This window comes from Mytilus galloprovincialis, chromosome 10 (genome assembly GCF_965363235.1).
Source record: "Mytilus galloprovincialis chromosome 10, xbMytGall1.hap1.1, whole genome shotgun sequence".
NCBI classification, from domain to species: Eukaryota; Metazoa; Mollusca; class Bivalvia; order Mytilida; family Mytilidae; genus Mytilus; species Mytilus galloprovincialis.
In genome coordinates this window covers 20862782-20885018 of record NC_134847.1, presented here as the reverse complement: position 1 = coordinate 20885018, position 22237 = coordinate 20862782, and the positions used below count along the sequence as shown (strand labels likewise).

Genomic DNA, 22237 nt, shown 5'->3' with positions numbered 1-22237 from the left:
TTCATTTTTGTCATGACAAAATTGACTTCTGTCACACAAAATTCAATTTTGTGTTTATTTTTGTGTGGACAAAATTGACTTTTGTGACACAGAAGTGAATTTTGTAATGACAAAATTCATTTTTGTCGACAAAATTCATTTTTGTCATGACAAAAGTCATTTTTGTAATGACAAAAGTCATTTTTGTTGTGACAAAATTTAATTTTGTGTTTATTTTTGAGTTTTGTTAAACAGAAGTGAAAATTTAACAAAGAAGTCTATTTTGTGTTACAAAACTCAATTTTGTATCACAAAACTCAATTTTGTATCACAAAACTCAATTTTGTATGCAAATGAATTCTCTCATCACGAAGAAGTAAGAAGGCCTCTCATTGGATATAGTAACCGCGGGTCTCGCAGGTTCAAGGATACATCATATGGATTATGCGCTATTCTGCAAAAGACTGAAAAGTAAGTATAGATACCTTATTAAGTATGTAATATAGCAAATATAGGACATTTTGTACAATATTGTTTATTCTAATATGACGTCCTTCTTTGGCTAACACTGTGTAATGTATATATAAATAGGATACATCCGACGTCAGTTGTTTTATACGAATTTCGCGAAATCGCACATGTTTTCTATTTGTCAGGATTTAAAGGAAAGAACAAAAAAAACTTGTTTGAAACACAGTCGCTTGAATTTAAGTGATATATGTATGGCAAAAATACTGTTATATGTAATATTATACATATAACAGTATTTTTTTTCCATACATGTATCACTAAAATTCAAGCGATTGTGTTTCAAGCGAGTTTTTGTTCTTTCCTTTAAATCCCGACAAATAGAAAACATGTGCGATTTCGCGAAATTTGTCTATTTTAACCACACGCATTGTTATCGAGAAGCAAGCTTATTTCACCATTTCCAGTTTTCAGACGTGAAATAATATTTTACAATTTTAACCTACTTTTCCTTGTTCCCAAAACTACCCAAACTTCATCCCCACGGTTCATGTTCAAAGGGGACTGTTCAATATTCATCATCAGAGGGATTGGCTGGTGCATTCAATATTTTGTATCATAAAAAAAATGGATGCGAGCATCCATTTGAATTTTAAAAAATTTTCACCGCCCATCTAAACATTTCTGTAAAAAAATTAGTTGCCATTTATTACAAAAAAAATCTATAATTCTAAGCTTGTTTCTCTTTTTTGAAATCATATGTACCTGAGAATCACCAAATAAGCTGGAGGTGGAGTACATGTATACCACCAATTTATGTATGTTATATAGTTATCAAAATCATTTAAAAATATATTTTCGGTATACTTTTTTTTCTATGGACTCTCATTTAAGTCCCACCCTATTCAACATTTTCATAAATGATCTACCTCAAATGTTTAAACAGGATGACTGTGATCCCTTGAAAATAGAAGACAAATATTCGAAGTCTCCTATTTGCTGATGATATTTTGATAATGTCTGAAACTAAAGAGGGTCTTCAGTCAAGTTTAAACCATTTGTCTCAATACTGTGATAAATGGCAGGTAACTGTAAATTGAAAAAAAACTAAAACTATGATTTTAACAGTTTAAGCACAAGTAACAATAGGAAAAATCTTAACCATTCCTTTAATTATAATGGTGATAAATTAGAGCAAATGGAAAAGTTTAAATTTCATGGTAATATTGTTAGTCAGAATGGAAATCTTATTCATTCAACACAAGAATTAGCCAAAAAATCTATGAAAGTAATGTATTCTATAAAAACATATTGTAATTCGATTCATCAGACTCCTGTAAATTTGTCAAACCATTTATTTAACTCACTCGTCAGACCTATATTAACTTATAACAGTGAAATATGGTATATGGATGCATACTCATCCTTTTATTAAGCTTCAATTTATAAAGGAGATAAAAATAACAAAAAAGTAGATACTCTTAATTTCATTGACAAAAGTCCACCTGATAAAGTACTAAATAAATTTAATAAGTTAACTTTAGGAGCAAAAAAATGCTCTTGAAATATAGCTGCTCGATCTGAATTAGGCAGCTACCCTATTGATTGCTTTATAAAAAGACAAACTCTTCTTTTTCATGATAGACTATTAAGGGAAGAAACTAGTCCCTTACTAAAAGAGACACTAAATTTGGCAAAAACTTTACATAATGCAGGTATTTATTCTTGGTACTCCTATGTAAATCATGTCAGAAGTCAAAATGATTTAGAAATTGTTAACCAAAATAAGGATAAAAATAATAGGCTAATATACAAACAAAATCTAGAAAACTCCTATGAAAATTTATATAATGATAAAATATTAAATTTACAAAAGAATAGCAAACTCCAACTTTTTAAAAAAATAAAGAAAAGCTATAACTTTGAACCATACCTACTTTCTCAAAACTTTGAATATAGACAACTAATTTCTAAATTTCAAATAAGTGACCACTGCTTATTAATAGAAACTGGAAGATCTATACAGGAAAATTCCCAGAGATTTAAGACTATGTACACATTGTGATGTACTAGATGATGAGTTTCATTTCTTTTTTAAATGTAAAATAAAGGAACATTTAAGAAAAGAATTTTTAAATGAAAATAAATGTAATAACTTAAATGATATAGATAAATTAAAACATATCCTCAATCCTGAAACAAAACAGGACACTTGCAAATTAGGCTCCTTTTTAAAAAATTCACTAACACTGAGGGCAGGGAGTCCTTGATATAATTTGAATCTCTTATATATATATTGATTTAAAAAAAAGACAAATTATAGTTCAAAGTGTCTCCGTTGTTTATTTTCATTGTTTTATGTTAACTGTATATTATGTATAATGTTTTAAGCCATTGGTCCATATGGGCGTAAAGTGCTTTTCAATAAAGAAAATTATAATATAAAAAAAGAAAAAAAAGAAAATTCATTATAGAATGCACCACCAAACTGTTGACAGTCAGAAATGCTCATTTATTGTCCCCTCTAAAAAAAAAAACAATAGACCACTTTCGAGTTCATCCGTCACCGGAAAAAACTCGTCAATTATACGCGCCTTTATCACCGTCAATTGTGCGTTTAGGGGCGTCGTCACTTCCTTCCAATGTTGAGCGAGTGGTTGGAAAACTATAATTCTATATTGTACGAATTATTCGGCAAATTGAATTCTCAAAATTGACAATCAACACTGCTGTCATTAGGGAATTGTCAGTAAGTACCTACAGAGCAACCATTATTTCTAGTTTATCCTGCACAAAGACGATCACCAAGACGCTTGATGAACGTAAATAGTGCAGGGATACAGGCGAGCCCCTCTATCTGGTAAATGACGTCATAAAGGCGTGCATAATTGACGAGTTTTTGCCGGTGACGGATGAACTCGAAAGTGGTCTATCCTGGAATTCAGTGGATATGATTAGTGACTTATTACATTTATATATAGATGCAGTATAATTTATCAACTCACAAACAAAGGTTTTTTGATTTATCAACCAGAATATAGCCCATCCTACAATATCTGTTTTTATACGCCCGTAAAAACTTTGACCGGATGTATTATGGTATACACATGTCGGTTGTCCGTCCGTCTGTCTGTCCGGCGTAAACATGTCGCACCGTAACTTGAGAACAACTTATCCAAATTTAATGAAACTTAATATAGTTGTTTTTTATGATGGTCAAATGATCTGTATACTTTTTTGTGAAAATTAGATTTAAACTTTTTGATTTACGACACTTTGTAACTGAAACAGGAGTGTGTTGTTTTCACATGTCGCACTGTATCTTAAAAACGATTCTTGATTATGGCTTAAAACTTAAAACACTTCTTAGTTATATTAATCTTAATATCTGTATACTTTTTGTTGATAATTCAAAATTTCATTTTTGAGTTATTGTGTATTTTGTAAAAAAGGGGGAGGTTTTTTTTTACATGTCGCGCCATATCTCAAAATCTATTTATGATTATTGCTACAAACTTTACACACTTCTTTGTTATATTAATCTTAAGATCTGTATACTTTTTGATGATGATTCAAAATTTCATTTTTGAGTGATTGAGTATTTTGTAAAAAAGGGGGAAGTTTATTTTACATGTTGTGCCGTATCTGTAACAATTTATGATTATTACTTTAAACTTTACACACTTCTTTGTTATATTGATCTAAAGATCTGTATACTTTTTGGTGATGATTCAAAATTTTATTTTTGAGTTATTGAGTATTTTGTTAAACAGGGGAGTTTTTTTTACAATTTTGTCGCGCCGTATCTCAAAAATAATTTATGATTATTGCTTAAAACTTTACACACTTCTTTGTTATATTAATCTAAAGATCTGTATACTTTTTGGTTTTGATTCAAAATTTTATTTTAGTGATATTTAGTTTTTTGTAAAAAAAACAAACCAGGGTCTGGGGTTTCCCGCCCTGTCTCAAAAACTATATATGGTTATTGCTTAAAACTTTCTCAGAAACTATTTATGAGTATTGCATATAATTTCGACATAAGACGTCGGGCGTATCATGAGCTCATGGCGCAGCTGTTTATTTCTACTGGGGGACACATAGGTACATTTACAGGGGAGTGAAACAATAGGCTTGCGCGCATCTTTCTTAGTTTAATGCATATGAAATTGGAATAAAAAAATTGTAGAAAGGTACAAACTTGTGACAAAAAAAAATATTGCAGTTTAGACAGTATATATATATGAATCCATCCTAATTTGAAAATGAACTTTAGTTTTAAAAGGGACTACTTAAAATCTATCAGTCTATCTTTGAAAATGACCATTACCTTTTTAAATCAAATGGGAAGCTATATCCATAATTGTACTGTTCTTACAAAGTGCACAGTTTATTTTCATTAAGATTTTTATGCTCAAATGATATGAACTTAATTATTATGTAAAAAAAAATAGACTTTTCATTTGGAATTAAATTCATATAGTTAACATTAGAAAATGTCTAACTTTTTCAAATTATGTGAGATTTTCATACAACTTGTCTCCTTTTTCAATATTTTTATACTGTTCTTACATCATGTACATATTGGAAAATTTGTTTTTCATTTATATTTATTGGTGTCAAATTTTATCCTTTTAAATCAAAAGAGAAAATGAGAATTTTCAGTTAGGACTAAATTCAGATACTAATAGTCAACTTTGAGAATTTCTGTAACTTCATAAAATGACCTGAGATTTTCATAGAATAAGGCCATTATGTCATGTTTATACTGTTCTTACAATACATGTAAAATCTTAACTCATTTAGAGATATATACTACATGTTGAATAGGCAAATTCTACAATTGTTTTCAGTAAATCATGACTGTCAGTGATAGCAACTGTTATTTTTTTCAAGTCATAAGATTGTTACAGACCTTTACAAGCATACTCCATGCAAATTAGTCCTAAATATTACATTTTGTGATTACTTAACACAAGATTTGAAAATTTGAAGTTAAATGCAAATGGAATTAAACTATTTGATAGGAAACAATTGTTGATAAATAATACTCCAAATTGACAACAACACTTCAAATTAGATACCAAGCTAGGCTTTAGAACAATTTCATGTATCATATAATAGTAAAACGAACTCAATTTACATTGTAAAGAAACTTTAATTTTCTATATTTATCTTATCTATTTAGAACTCTATTGCTAATTTCACTTTTCATTGTTTCTCTCACCATGACGTCAAATTTAATGCACCACTTTAAGTACTTCAGGGATGAATTTCTGTATAAAAATTGTCCTGATGAAGCCTGCCTTGCAGGCGATACATGTAGACCACAGCAAATAAAATTGCAGACCATTTGAAGTGTTGTTGTCAATTTGGAGTATTATTTAAATGTTGCATTCATTTGCATAATTTGACAACCCGGCATATCAAGGTATCCACTTCAGGGACTCTATCGAAATGATTCACACAGGCGTTGGTTCACCTCTTGGAGTTTAGTTGTTGATAAAGTTAATGAAATATTTAATGTTTTATATATATTAAAATGTTAATTGAATATTTTATATATAAATTAATAGAAATAAGGTTGAGTCCCACATTAACAGTTTGATTTTTCCCAACAAAAAAGCTAGGGTCTGCCCCTGTCACTATTCTTAGTAAAAAATGATTTTGCCCTGCCCAAGTTTGCACATGCCAATCTCGCAGTTAAATATTGAACAGTCCCTAAATAAAACCACATTTAAAAGAATGTCTGTTTCCCCTCCCCCGGGTCTACCCTTTGTAAACAGACCAGGAAGGCAGGTTCTTTTTTTTTTTTTTTTTTGAACTGGTAGTGATTGTCATAGCATGGTCACATGAATAGACCACTTTCAAGTTCATCCGTCACTGGAAAAAACTCGTCAATTATACGCGCCTTTATCACCGTCATTTTTGCGTTTAGGGGCGTCGTCACTTCCTCCCAATGTTGAGAGAGTGGTTGGAAAACTATAATTCTATATTGTACGAATTATTCGGCAAATTGAATTCTCAAAATTGACAATCAACACTGCTGTCATTAGGGAATTGTCAGTAAGTACCTACAGAGCAACCATTATTTCTAGTTTATCCTGCACAAAGACGATCACTAAGACGCTTGATGAACGTAAATAGTGCAGGGATACAGGCGAGCTCCTCTATCTGGTAAGTGACGTCATAAAGGAGTGCATAATTGACGAGTTTTTGCCGGTGACGGATGAACTCGAAAGTGGTCCATTGTTTGACTTGTCCAGTCCAGGCCACTTATCAGTTGTTTGTGCTCAATTTTATTGTATTTAATTTTATTTAGATTATCAATCCTTCAGCTTTCAAGCACTTTCCAAAAATTGAAACAAATTATTTTCAGGAAAGGGGGGGGGGGGGAAAGGGAAACAAACATATTTTTAATTTTGGCCTAGCAAGTTTTTAAATATCATATCTTATGAACTTTTAAATTTAATCCAATTCAATTATCGGAAAAGTAATGCCCTTAAATATTGTTACTATGACAGTAAAAATTAATAACAGCTGTGACAACATCTTATAACACATAAGAATTGGTTTATTAATTTAAAACCATCTAAAATATGTATTAAAGATAATTATAAATATTCAATGCATATATTTTATTTTTGTCCTTGAGAGATAATTCCTAGGATATCTGTTAAAGATGTCTAAATTGACCAATAAGGCTAAAAAAAAATTATTATTCATTTCTAGAGACAAATGATACTAATTGATATTTTTCTTCAATTTGAGTAATTTTAAATCTTCTATTAATATCAAACATGCATACCATACTATACTTTTGACAACTATCAAGAACTGATGACCTTTTGCACACAATGTCAAAATTGAGCACAACAACGGATGTTATGATTTTTTTTTATTTACGCAAGAGAACATCGTGAGGATAAGGGGATACAAGTATCTACTAAATTAACACAATCAACTTTGACCACATTTATTTGAAGAACTGGCCCAACTGGAAAAAAGTTTGTTACATTGTCGAGAACTGATAACACTGATAGAGATTACAAAGGACATTTCGTTGAGCCGGCAAATGACGATGGCCTTCTTTAAATAATGGAGTGTATTGCTGCCGAGTAGAGCAAGGCGGAAAAAAAATAATGGTGATTGTTGTAAAAAATAAACAAAAAATAACGAAAACACATGAACTCTTCCTACAGAAGGGACTGATCATTTAACTTTAAAAGGGGGGGGGGGTCATGTTTTTTTTTCTGGCCAAATATTTATTTTTAAGACACGTCACAACAAATTATTTTTTCAAACTTAACAGGGGGGAACTGAACACGAAACATGTGAAATAAAATTGTGAAACGAGAAATAAGATCATAAATATTAAAGCAATAAGTGATAGAAGTTATTATTCAGCCATTATTGGAGATCATGCAGTCATTATCAATGATCATGGATACTTTGAGTCACATTTTAGTGCTGGGCTGACTTATAAATCATTTCTGGCCTACTTTTCAATCAAATGTGTGATATTTTAAGCACGAGAAATTGAAGCTAACTGACACGAAAAATGGGAAATATTTAAGGGGAAACACGAAGCACACACACTGACCCTAACACAAGAAAAGGAGAAATAAAATGTCTAAACACGAAAACACAGTAAATTAAAACAGTTGGAAACCTTGCACGAATATAACCCTTCACCACCCTCTTAACATTATTTTTATGGTATGCATCCTCCCTCAGAATATTTTTTCTTCTTCCTTTGAATATTTTTTTCCCTCAAAATTTAGAATCAATTATATTTTTGTGTTGGCAAACAAATTATAAAAATTAAAAGGCTCTTGAGCAAGTAATCGTCATGGATAATCAGTTGTATAGATTCTGAAATTGTAATTGATAATTTTTAGTAGATTTTCCTATTGAATGCATAAAAAAATGATTTTTTTTTTATTTTCAAAGAAAGCTTTGCCGAACAATTGAGTTGTGATGAATGAGAATAATGATCCTCCACTACCTGCTAACAACAGTGTGTTGTTGCAACAATTTGGACAGGTAAGAATTTAATATATGAATGAAACTGAACACCATGAGACAGAGTAATTTGTTTGTACATTAAAGTCTGCCTAAACCAACAATTTTGATAACTGAAATTCTGTCCAAACTTTCAGGGATCACTTTAGGCTGCCACTTGGCTTCATTGACACAGTAAAATGATAAAGAACGCACTGAAACATTTACTGTGGGCCAGATAGACGCAGTACCGATTCTAAGGGTGCATGGTTTATCAAACAATGCCTTTACATAATTGCTGTTATCCTTGGAATCTTACTTAGAGGCCACCATTACTATGTATCGCATATTTTGTTGTTGTTGAACTGACCCCTTTTGTCGGAGTTATGTGACTAATTGACTATTTCTTATTATTGTACACTAAGGGAACATTTTGTGGATGCAATTCCTCATCGACCACTAATCCGATTTCTTTAAATTTTTCAGGATCGCTAGTTTCCATAAGTACTACATCATACTGCACCTCCATTTTAATATCAACCAATTTTGTTGGAGTTACATGTATGGGACCATACTGTTCTTATCCCCCCCCTGTACATTGACGGGGGCATTAAGCTTTACCCTTGTCTTTATGTACATGTATATATGAAAAATAGTTGGGTCCTGTTCTATAACTAATGTTTGCCTCAACCAAGGCAAATGATTTAAAACTTATACACAAATGTTTATTACGTACTACAATGTACACAATACAGATCAGGTTCAAATTTAGGTGCTGTCACTTTTGCCGTTCTTGAGTTGTGCCCCTTTTTACCTGAGAAAAGATAGTATATGAAATGCTAAGTACCATAAAACACAGATCTTGTTCCTATTTGGGTGGCGTCACTTTCACTGTTCCTGAGTAATTCTCCTTTTCCATTTTGTTCTTGTCCCGATTATGCATGATTCAATCCATTTTGCCCGCATGGACATCCAAGTCCTTTAATACACATTCTTCATTTATTTATTTTCCCCGAGTTGTAGTTTGAATATCCTATAAATGAACAGGAAATGGTTTGGGACATAAATTGAATCATTTTAAGTGAATGGTGCAGAAGCTTAGCAAAGAGGCAAAGATCTATATTTATAGAGTTTCGTATGCACCCCCACCCCCCGTAAGATGACAGGGGCATTAAGATTTACCCTTGTCCATCTGTATGTCCATCTGTCTGTCCTTCCGGCATATTCCCTATTAATTTATTAGTTTAAATTTTACTAATTAAATATTTAATGTTCTATCTATCCTTTTTCTGCCAGTTCCTGCAGACTATTCAACCATTGCTTGCCACTCAATCTTCATCAGCATCAGATGCTTTGTCAATACAGTCTGAAGTAACTCAACCAGAGAGACAGTCACAGATTGCATCACAGACTGAGAGCTCAAAGCAGTCACATCCAAGGCAGATCTTTTCCCCAAGCCGTTTACGTATACCATCGGCAAGGATGGTAAGATAATTGCTTATTTTATGCCGCCTTTTATTGCCCCGTCTTGATGGGTTGATGTAAGTTTTACCTTCTGTTCTGTCTGTAGGTGCTAATGTATGTCCTGCATATTTTCCTCAGCTAATACTTTGGAATTTTCCATGTCCATGAGAATGGTTTGAAATTTGATGTTTAGCATGAGTTGTACTCTATTTTCCAGACATTTTTAGCTCGCCTTCCTCAAAGGTAGGGTGAGCTTTTGCAATCACCTTGCATCCAATAGTTTGCATGATTGTTTCTTAGAGTATTCTGCACAAAATGATTGTTAAGATTTTCAGAAAGATCGGTTGACAGATGTTGGAGTTATGGCCCCTGAAACATGTAGGTTAAGGTAATTAGTTGAGGGATTCAGGTTCCTAGGCGCCTCTAGTTTATATAATTTCATTGAATTTCAGTGTTACATTTTTGTGAACTAAAACGTAAGAACTGTCCATGGGAATGATTAAAAAACGTGCATACAGCGTCAGCATGAGGGTTTGTAATGTGTGTTTTTGCAACTTTCATTAAGGTGGAATGTCAATATCCTGTTCACCAAACTTTTTTTAGGCGTTGACATTCATGTTCTTTGGACAAATCAAAAAAATTTGTTTTTTTAAATTTTATCTTAATTCTTAAACTTCATCAAGAGCTAGTATGTTTTCACGTCTGTCTGTCCATCAGTCACCGCAAATCAGTTTTCCACACTTTTTTAAATCGTGCTTGAAGATATTGATTTGATATTTGGTATATAGTTTAATAAACATGACCAGTTACAGATCAAGTTCAAATTTGGTTTATGTAGGATGATTTTTTGTTGTTGTGGTCCTACTAATAAGGACTTCCACAAAAATAATCAGTTTTCTATACTTTTCAGCGTCAGGTTTATAGTTTTATTATGACTAGTTACAGATCAGTTTTGAATTATGTCCTGGTCTGATGATTTTTGGTGAAGTTATGGTCTTTGGACTTAGAGAATTTATTAATTACACAAATACTGTAAACCAGGTTATTTTCTTGCTGTCTTTTTCTTGCGATTTAATTACCAACTAAATCCACATCGACTGTTTTAAAATTACCATTTTACAATTATAAAGTGAAAAAAGTTAAATACAAAAGCATGTTGTGTCATATTTTCCTGACAATTAATATCTACCTTGAACTTTCTTAGTACATTTTAAGTTCTATTACATCAATGATTTATAATATTTGCATATGCTAGTTCTATAATTGACGCCCGTCCCCTTTTACGGCTTTCATTATACATGAACCTTAGGAATGTTAGCATGTTAACTTTATGAGTATAGTTTTTAGATATGCAATTAGTGTCATTGAGCCAATTCACGTGCAGGCTTGTTAAAACAGTTACACAATTATATGAAAGAAATGACTTGATCAAAAGAGCATCTAATGCTGTAGGTGTTGTGTTTTGTTGTTAAGGTGGTACCTAACACTACAGGGAGATAACTCTGTAAAATCGGCTAAACATTTTAATTATGTTGTGTTGTAAAAGGAATATTAGGCTTTTCCGATTGATCAAAATTGGTGTTTGTCAAATTGCTATATAACCAGTGTAATTTTTCTGACAAAACGGTTGGTTCAATTTTTTTATATTTTCATATTTTAGTTAAAGTGTCACAGAAAATACTTTGACAAAATTTTATGAAAATTAAATGAGCCAAATTTATTGTAGTGAAAGTGTTGGGTGCCACCTCAATCAGTAGACTATTTGATACGTGACAAGAAACCACTGCAGATTAACGGATTGGGGTGTGACATGATTACATAACATTTACTGTTTTAGTGTTTATTGCTCAGCCAATTAGTCATGTCAATTGATGTTTTAATATTTTAACAAACTTACAAATGATAAACAGTCTGTAATTTCACTTTGTCTTTTTATGAATAATTACAGATAATGTTTCAATTGGGTTCTAGTCTTATGATTTGTAGGTCCTTGGACTTAGAAAAAAGCCCAAACTATCTGTTTTCAGAACTTCTTTTTCATGTAGCTTAAAAATATTGATTTGATATACAGATTTTTGACGAGTCATGTGTTAGTCCGAGTCCATACTTGTCTTTACTGTTCAGGGTTCAACCTGTGTGGTCTTATCAACAAGCTGCACCCATTGAAGCCAGTAGGGTTCCATGTATTGTTTGCAATATATTAAGAATGCTTGATGAATGTTTGTTTTCAGAATTCTAGTGCTACATTGTCCCTTTTGAGGGCAGAGTCTGAAGATGACTTTGTGCAGCAATCAAGTATGGTGAGTATGGTAATGGTAAGTTGAGTATTTATTTGTAAGTTACATTAATTATTATATTATTTCAAGGGAAATCATGTGTAAAAAAACAACAAAATTGTGGCAGGAGACATGTCTTAAGTATTAATAATGGTTACAGTCTCTGTTCACCTGGCCTTTACATGATCTAGTTATTACCATATATACTATAAAAAAAAATCTCATGGCAGGCAGTGTTTTGCAAAAGAGGACAGCTATACTGTAAATTTGTATATATTTTTATTGATGTCATAAATAAGTTGGCATGATAATACAAATTTTCATTTGAAATATTTTTAAACAGCCTGTTCTTAGACGTCCCAAGCGCACAAGGGCAGTGACGGTTGAAGTCAAGGGAAAGAGGAGGGGACGAGTTATCACAAAAGACGTTGTAATACTGCCTCACACAACATCATCACATCTTGACACCTACACTATGCCTACGTCAAACATGATAACAGAGTTGGCAAAGAGGAACATGGTGGGAAAAATTACATTTTCTTCGGTTGACAAAGAAGATGCTGTAAGGAGTGAAATAAATTCCCTTTTTGGGGATTTCAGTTTCGCATATCTGCAGGTATTGATTGATCTTAGGTGCTGCTTGGTTTGATTGTTAATTAGTTAGACCAGGCATTGTAAGACACAAAAAAAAGAAAACAAACATTTTATGTTGTTTTGGCTGATAAAATTGACTTCAGTTGGGTGGCATTAAAGGGAAACTTCACGTTTTTTCACTTATCATCTTATGTTCATAATTCCATAAAAAAAACATATTCACCAAGTTTTATTTTGAATTAAAACTAATAAAGAAGAAAATGGGGAATTATTAATTTTATTCCTTCAAACTTCCTGACTAATTTGACGTAGTTGAAGTCTTTTTGCATGCTGGGAGTGAAATAAATCTCATTTGAGTCTTGTTCGTTAGCCATATATATGATAAGGGCATTTAAAGTGCATCAACGACTTTTAGTGTAGCTATCAACCAACTAAAAACAAGTGATAGCCATACAACTTTTAAAATGAGATTGTAGGATTTATATGCGGATTTTTTATATGAAATTTAGTAATAAAAGTTAATCATACAATAGAACATTTTTATGATGTTTTTACTACAAATATTTTAAACAAACAAATGAAACTGACATGATCATGCAATAGTGTATTAAAAATACATGCTTGATTCTGACAATGGGTATTAGGGCTATTCCATTTAAACATACATCAACCCCCAGGAAGGCACTATGACAATAGGGCAGCCACCCAGAGAAGCATTTTTACAAATTTTGAAGGATTGTCCTCATCAAAACTTTGAAAAGGGCACCCACCACTAGAAGTGGTTTCAAAATGCCTTCCTGGGGGTTGATCTATGTTTAAATGGAATAGCCCTTATTATGTGACACTTTGTGAATGTTGAATGCGTGGTTAAACTCGAGATAATTACTGTGCCTATCCAATAAGCTTTGTGGTAGTAAACTACCTATTGCCTGACCAGTTTAAAAATTGTCAATACAATTTGTCCATTTAAATTGTACAACAGGTATTGTGAGAGCTATTATCAACAGGTGGTCATTTAACTACCTGTAGATTTACCTGGTTTGTTTTTGACAGAGCTAATTTAAATGAATTTAAATGAATGATACATGTAGCTAGCTTGCTTTCCTCATGTTTAATGTCCTGAATGAACTATTCTATTTAGGTATGGGATATTTTACATTAAATACACTATTTGTTCTTTCTAATAAAGATATGTATTGTATATTTATTCATTTTGCTTACAATCACAAATAAATCATTGCTGGTAAATCCCACTTTCATAATGAAGAATAAAGCATTGAAATTTCTATTCACTAAGCCATTTGTACTTTTTTTTGATATATATTGAAAATAAATTTTTAAACAGTAATTCCAATTGAAGTAGATCCTTAATATCAAATGAAACTTAGCATCACTGCTATTCCATTTCAGGAATCTTAATATAACATGAAAATATATCCCATTAGAAAACACTACGCCACACATAATTCATCTTGTAGAATTATTCACAAATAATTGGGCTATCCAAAAAAATCCATTTCACAAACACTTTAATTCCATTTAGGATCAAAAACTTAAAATACATCCCACATTAAAAACACCATGAAGCAAACATATATCGCCTTTTTTATAAACTAAATTCACTGATTGAAATTTCCATCTTGACTATTTTGAGACACAAAAAGAAATGGCTTAAAATGTCCCATCTCTAAATAGAATAGTCTATTCTGGACATTGGTCATGATGCATGAGGAAAGCAAGCTAGCTATCAGTCATTTAAATTTTACCTTTTAGGAATAGTGAAGATTTTTTTACTGGGTAGTTAAATGACCACCTGTTGATGAGCTCTCACAATACCTATTGTACAATTTAAATTTATTCTGGTCAGGCAATAGGTATTTAAATACCTCAAAGGTGATGGGATAATGACAGTAAAAGATGAGCATATATTCCATTCTGATCTTTTAATCTTCAATCAGTGAATTCTAGCCATCACGGTTCACCGTTCCAGGTGTGAACAACTATGTATGATAAAGGGAAATGCATTAGCTCACTTTTAAATGAAGTATGACTTCTGATTACTTTTGTAACGATGAAATACTTAATTAATTTAATTGATTAAATTTATAAAAAATAATAGCCTTTTAAACACAGTGTAATGAACTTATAAAAAGGGGGCTAATATACCAGGTAAACCTACAGGTTGAAGTTGAATTTTCAAGAAGGAAGTATGCCATCATGATGAAACTCAATACACGTATGCATTTCGCTTGCACTAGTCCACATGGACTAATAATTGACTCAAAGGTCCAGATAAGATAACTGGTAATACAAATTTAAGACAGAAGCCAGAATCACTATAAGAAGAATATGTGATGTTTTATTAATTCTTAAGTTTTTAAATCAACCATATTATTCATCTAGGTTATGCCAGGAAATAAAAGTCTCAAGAAACCATTTGTTTCCAAGAGTGTCAGGTTTGATGCAACTACCTTGATAACCATGAGCCCACAGGGACGAATGTACATTTTGGCACTAGAACCTGTCCCCAGTGCATCAAGTATAGTAAGTTCTGATAAGAATGCTTATAATACATCCTGCATTGCAGGCACCCTATAGTTTTCACTTTATCCTTCTGTCACCTGTTAACAATTTGTTGTTAACACAAAAGCTTTGAAATCCTTACGAAATACAGACCTGAAATTTGACAGCACCAGAGTTTTACTCAAAATTGCATTTGGTAAATCATGAAAGTTCACAGCTTATTTTGATCTCTGCCAGCGTTTCCAATATATATGGGTTATCATTGCACTCGTCCCTTGAAGACAGCCTTAGAGATTATATGTTCGTATGAGCTCTGTACAGTGATACTGCATAGATGCCAACCATTATGATTTTGGCGTAGTTTTCCGATTTTGCGATAAAAACTACGCTATTACATTCAAAGTGGAATAGTTACAGATTACCAATCATCGTCGTTCAATTTTAAATTTGTAATACACGGATTTTTATCATTACTTTTCCGTCCTGGTCTGGTATTTAGAAAATGCCAATGTAATGCTTTCGAATTCTCGAGAGTTATCAACCAATTGTTGAGTAACTAACTGACTTCCGAAGAGGCAAACTTGCATTTTATGAAGTAGCCTTCCCCCTTTCTCTACTTCTCCTTGACAAAACGAAAATGTACCAGTCGAGAACATCTGAACAATTATTTAATGCTACAGACAACATGTTAAATGACAAATTTTAGTGCACATCACTTAACAACCACTTGTCAGTAATTTTTATTGGTAAATGTAAGTTTATGAATGATAACTGAAAGCTTTTCAAAAATACGTAAAATTTGATAATTTGTTACTGATTGTGTTAAAACAGGGTTGGCATCTATGATACTAGACATATTATCACTCACAATTTAAAGGAAAGTTAAGCAAAATAGCTATAAAACCACATATAAATGCATCATCAGATAATCATAAAACTGGAGATAAATACTGTATACAACAGTGTTGACCGGGTACTAAATGTCCAATATTTTGTTTGTTCTCAGTAAAACATTCAGTTCTTTCTATTTGAATCAGTATTATATTTTGGAAAAACATTAATTCAAACTTTGGCAGTTTTGAATATTGGGACTTTTCACTGAGCACAGCACTGCAAATGTACTGCCTAAATAATTTCATAATGATGTTCATTTTCTGGATGTGTGCTAATGGAAGAGGTGGCTACGCCATGCTATGCGACCCCTCCTTACAAAAATTGATTTTGACCAGTAAAAATTAGCCAACACTTCATATAAACAAATAGACAAAAGCTTTAAAACTGTTTTTTGCAGTCATCCTGAAGATCTATTGAAATTGGCAAAAGTCCAGTAAAATTAAGTTTGGTCCAGTAAAAGTTGTTGATGAACTTGACTAGATGTCCAGTAAGTTTATCTAAAAAAATATCAAATTATGTCCGTTAAAAAGGTCTTTGGTCCAGTGAAGAACCTACTGTTTTCGTACTATTAGTTAAAAGTTTTTGGTGTACTGCACTGCCTAAAATCAGTGGTGGATGTTAAGCCTATAATTGTGCATATTCACTAGTTTCTCTTTAAAAGATTAATGAAATTTCTATTTCATTTGAATTTAAAGGAGAGCGATGAGGATGACAAGGAAAACAACTTGGATGGCATTGAGAACCACAAAGCAGGTGAAATGGAGTGTCATGAAGCTGACAGAAGCACTAGTGTCCATAGAGTAGGTTTTATGGCTTATTTTAATCTATTTGTGCCCCACAACTTGAAGTTTAGTTGCATATTTTTTAACCCTTATCTGTCAGTCTGTCCTATTTAGGGGATAACTATTCCCGCAGTTTTATGCTAGAATGTTTTTACCTGCATCACCTGTGGTAAAAGCAGGTCTAGTACTCACTCCGTCGGTCAGTCCCTCTGTCTGTCAGGTTTTAACTTAACGGGTGGTTTTTTTTCTACAAAGCTTGAGATATTGAGCTGAAATTTGAAATATGAGTCTACTATGATGAGTTACAGATCAAGTTTGCTGTTTGTTTGGGTCAACTGGTATTTGGCAAAATTACAGCCTATGGATTTAGAAAAAAAACAACAGTTTAATGCAAGAAAGATTTTGATTTGTCTTATGTTTGTTCATGTGTTGAAGATATGTATATTAGGATTTTATAGTTCACGTTAACAAAGTTTAGGTTGACTATTGGAGTACCCTTGGCGTTCTTGTTATATGGAGCTGATCAATTTCCAGTTGCTCTAGATAATTAAGTTTGTTGTATAGTTATTTGTTTTCCAATATACAGACAAGTGTTTGTTTTATTTTCAGACATGCCCAGCTGGTCACACTCTGGAAGGTCTTGGTAGTAACTGTCTTTGCTGTGAGCAAGACAGAGAGTATGCACAGGTTTTGGCTATTGACCGTGAAATAAGAAGAAGAGAGGAAGCAGAAAGGAGGCAAGCTACTGAAGCTGCTGAGGCAGTTGAATTAGTAAGTAATGTATATGCAGTGATGTGTGTGAGAAAGAATTATTCCCACAACTTTATACTTACATTTTTATACGCCCGGGCAATAACTCAAAAACACTTTCACCAATTTCCCTGAAACTTAAGTGAATTGTTATATCTACTGAGGTAAGCTCCCTTTTGTCTTTTTTTAATTTCAGATTTTTAGTTTTGGATTTATGGGGCTTTATTCATAAAAAAAGGGGGGATTTTCAACACTTTGGACAACAACTCAAAAAGGCTTTCACCAATGTCCATGAAACTTTGGTGAATTGTTTATATCTATTGATGTAACAAGTAGCACTTAATAAAATCTGATGAAAACATAAAATTTGTAAAATCTGTAGTTGAATTTAAAACATTAAATTTCTTGTAAAAAATAGGTTCCATGAATGTCATACGTTAGTACTTATTATTGAGTAGTTGCAAGGATGAAAGCACATTAGCAGTCCCTGAGATTCTAACTGTTCCCTGAGGCATATATCATTTTATGATAACATACTTTCATCACCTATTTCCTCATTTAGATCATAACTTTCAGTAGAGTCACTTTCACCATCTTCACTTTCACTGTTTCTTCTTGCTGCTCCTCATTGTCATTGTAGTCTTTTTTGTCATTTTTATATGCCCGTCGTCTTTCAGACGGGACGTATTATGGTATACCGTTGTCCGTCCGTTGTCCACACTTCAGACAATAACTCATATAAGCTCCCTTTCCATTTTTATACCCCACGCAACGAGTTGCGGAGGGTATAATGTTTTTGATCCGTCAGTCCGTCCGTCAGTCCTGTTTCTTGTCATCGCAACTCCTCTCAAACCACATAACAGAATTCCACGAAACCTTTTTCAGATAATAAGGACATACTATGTAGTTGTGCATATTGACAGAAATTTGCGATTCAATTTTTTTTCTAGGAGTTACGCCCCTTTGAACTTATTTACTTTAATGTACTACTGCAACAGTTTGTCATCGCAACTCCTCTCAAACCACACAACAGAATTTCATGAAACCTTTTCAGATAATAAGGACATACTATGTAGTTGTGCATATCGACGGGAAATTGCAATTCAATTTTTTTCTAGGAGTTACGCCCCTTTGAACTTATTTACTTTAATGTACTACTGCAACAGTTTGTCATCGCAACTCCTCTGAAACCACATAACAGAATTTCATGAAATTTTGTAGATAATAAAGACATACTATTTAGTTTTGCATATTGGCAGGAAATTAATTTTTCTTATACAATTTTTTTTTCTTAAACTTATTTAATTTCTCCAATGACAATTTGGGGACGTGGGGTATGTGAGCGTGCTCTGACACTAAGGTTCTTTAATATAAATATAAAAGGTACTTGGTACTCAGAAAGTGTGTTGTGAACAAGATAGAATGTATGGATGAAAAATTAAGACAACAAACTCAGTTAAATTTGAGGTAGCCTTAATAGTGCCAATTTTTTTGTGCATTTTTATTCATTATTTGACAGGGCTCACACTATTTCTAGTTGATCATATAAATTCATTAAAAGACAAGTTAAAAGAGCAACAGGCGTATCATGCGCTAAAGTGCAGCCTTTTATTATCCACTGCCGTGAAAAAAAAGAATTTTTATTTCACAACAGATTAAGTTAAAATTTTGACACACTTTTAAAAGCTGTATGCATTATAGCTTGAACAGTCTTAATTTCATCATTTTCATCCATTTTTTATATTTGGTAAATGCCTTTTACGTGATTGAAAATTGCAAAATTTTTCTTGTTAGTGTTCTAGAATTTGATGTTTCATTTGAACAGTAGTATCTAATCATGTTCACACAAGTGTTGATATTCTCATTCTCAAATTTTAACTTTACTTGCTTCCTATAACAGATAAGATTGAGGAGGCAAACAAGATTGCTCGCTGAGCAAACAGATTCAGATCATGGATTTGAAATAAAGATACGAACGCAAGAGGGAGTCCTGTCCAGAAAATTCTTGGAATGTCAGGACATTCAGGTAAATTTCAGTAAAATATGAACAGAAACAATGCTACTTGAACCCCTTTTGAACAAAGTTGGTTGTGCAGGGTCTGTAGATTTTCTGTTGTATTCTCTACATATTTTATACAAATCATGCAGGAGCTGCTCCATGCGTGTTAGGCAATTTCTTACAAATTCCACAGACAATTTATTGTGTGAATCAACATTTATTTTTAGAGTCCTCCCTTCCAAGTTGTCATTACAATGAACATGATGAATATTATAAATGGTTAAAAATGTGACCATATTGTCAATTCTGGCAATTTTGAGCTTGAATAAAACATTCAATAATGTCACAAAATGACGTCACTTTTCATTTTTGGAGAAATCAAAAATGAAAATTAGGAAAATCTTCATTTTCACAGAATTTGATACATAACGGATTCCAGAAGCATTCTGTCAAAATATCAGTTCATTTCTATAATTAACTTTAAAGATATTGGCATCTGAATTTAAATTCCAACGAAATTAATATAAGTGGGGCGTTTCTTTTGTTGGTTAGTATATTTCATTGTTTCAACAAGAATCATGAGCTCTAGGAATTAAATCACCAAATATATTGCAGTGACTATCAAAAGATTTTTTGAATAGAAGTTCATGATATTTTATTTTCTTCGTTAGGTGCTGATGGACTTCATTGGCTCACAGTCAAGTGCAACTGAGTTTTTTACTGTTAGGGGTGCAACAATGGAGATGGCACTAGAGTCGTCTTTGTCAGGCAAGCCATTGTCACACTTTGGGATAACTGGCCCAACGGTGCTAAATTCTGTCTGGATGACAGAAAGCGAGGTAAGAAAACTGAAGTTATATATTTGTACCCTTTTCATTTTAGTGTACTGCTTTATTATGTCCCAACCATGTACAGGATGTGACATATAGTGTTACCCTTGTCCATAAGTCAGTCCGTACATAACACTTTGGTTAAGGTCCATATCTCAGAAAGTAGACATGGTATAGTTATGGTACTTCACCTGTGGAAGTGTCATGGGTAGTGTGCCACGGTTCAGAAACTCTCAGGTCACTTTGACCTACATTTTATGCTTCATTGACTCTGGTTCAGTTCTTTTGAGTTGAGTTTATATCTGGGAAAGTACAATCTATGGGAGGGACATCTACAGGGTGCTGAATGGGACTTGCACTTTTTGTAATCAAAATCAATTTTGCGTTTACAAAATTCAAATCTGTCATTACAAAACCATTTTCGTCTTGCAAAACTATGTGATTCAGACTTGTTTTATGAGAACTTCAATTTTGTAATGATAAAAATTCTTTTTGTAGACAAAATTCTCTTTTGTAGATAAAATTCATTGTTTGAGAAACAAAATCGACTTTTGTGAGACAAAGATATACTTTTTTTGAGACAAATTTTGTCTCAACAAAATAGATTTTTGAGAGTCAAAATTCATTTTTGTTGAGACAAAATTGATTTTTGTGAAACAAAATTCACAAAAATGAATTTTGTCTCACAAAAGTCAATTTTGTCTCAACAAAAATGAATTTTGTCTCACAAAAATGAATTTTGTTTCACAAAACTCATTTTTGTGAGACAAAATTGACTTTTGTTGAGACAAAATTGACTTATGTTGAGACAAAATTGATTTTTGTGAGACAAAATTGACTTTTGTGAGACAAAATTGACTTTTGTGAGACAAAATTGACTTTTGTGAGACAAAATTGACTTTTGTGAGACAAAATTGATTTTTGTGAGACAAAATTGACTTTTGTGAGACAAAATTCATTTTTGTGAAACAAAAGTGACTTTTGTCTCAACAAAATTGAGTTTTGTGAAACAAAATTCATTTTTGTGAGACAAAATTAATTTTTGTTGAGACAAAATTGACTTTTGTGAGACAAAATTCATTTTTGTGAGACAAAATTGACTTTTGTTGAGACAAAATTGATTTTTGTGAGACAAAATTCATTTTTGTTGAGACAAAATTGACTTTTGTGAGACAAAATTGACTTTTGTGAGACAAAATTCATTTTTGTGAGACAAAATTGACTTTTGTTGAGACAAAATTGATTTTTGTGAGACAAAATTGATTTTTGTGAGACAAAATTGATTTTTGTGAGACAAAATTCATTTTTGTTGAGACAAAATTGACTTTTGTGAGACAAAATTGACTTTTGTGAGACAAAATTGACTTTTGTTGAGACAAAATTGATTTTTGTGAGACAAAATTGATTTTTGTAAGACAAAATTCATTTTTGTGAACAAAATTGAGTTTTTTGAAACAAAATTCATTTTTGTGAGACAAAATTCATTTTTGTGAGACAAAATTCATTTTTGTTGAGACAAAATTGATTTTTGTGAGACAAAATTGACTTTTGTGAGACAAAATTCATTTTTGTGAGACAAAATTGACTTTTGTTGAGACAAAATTGATTTTTGTGAGACAAAATTCATTTTTGTTGAGACAAAATTGACTTTTGTGAGACAAAATTGACTTTTGT

General features: G+C 32.2%; 1 protein-coding gene across 1 annotated transcript in view; it reads left to right on the top strand.

Annotated features, from left to right (window-relative positions):
• Positions 1–77: 77 nt before the first annotated feature.
• The window catches only part of LOC143047143 (uncharacterized), a 36826-nt gene continuing 14666 nt past the window's right edge, over positions 78–22237 (top strand). Inside the window, exons 1-10 of the mRNA XM_076220093.1 lie at positions 78–450; positions 8401–8493; positions 9748–9936; positions 12147–12215; positions 12535–12807; positions 15189–15329; positions 16898–17002; positions 17594–17755; positions 19635–19760; positions 20405–20572. Coding sequence (XP_076076208.1) covers positions 8428–8493; positions 9748–9936; positions 12147–12215; positions 12535–12807; positions 15189–15329; positions 16898–17002; positions 17594–17755; positions 19635–19760; positions 20405–20572 — 1299 coding nt within the window. The 5' untranslated portion in view covers positions 78–450; positions 8401–8427. The remainder of the gene's footprint in view (positions 451–8400; positions 8494–9747; positions 9937–12146; positions 12216–12534; positions 12808–15188; positions 15330–16897; positions 17003–17593; positions 17756–19634; positions 19761–20404; positions 20573–22237) is intronic.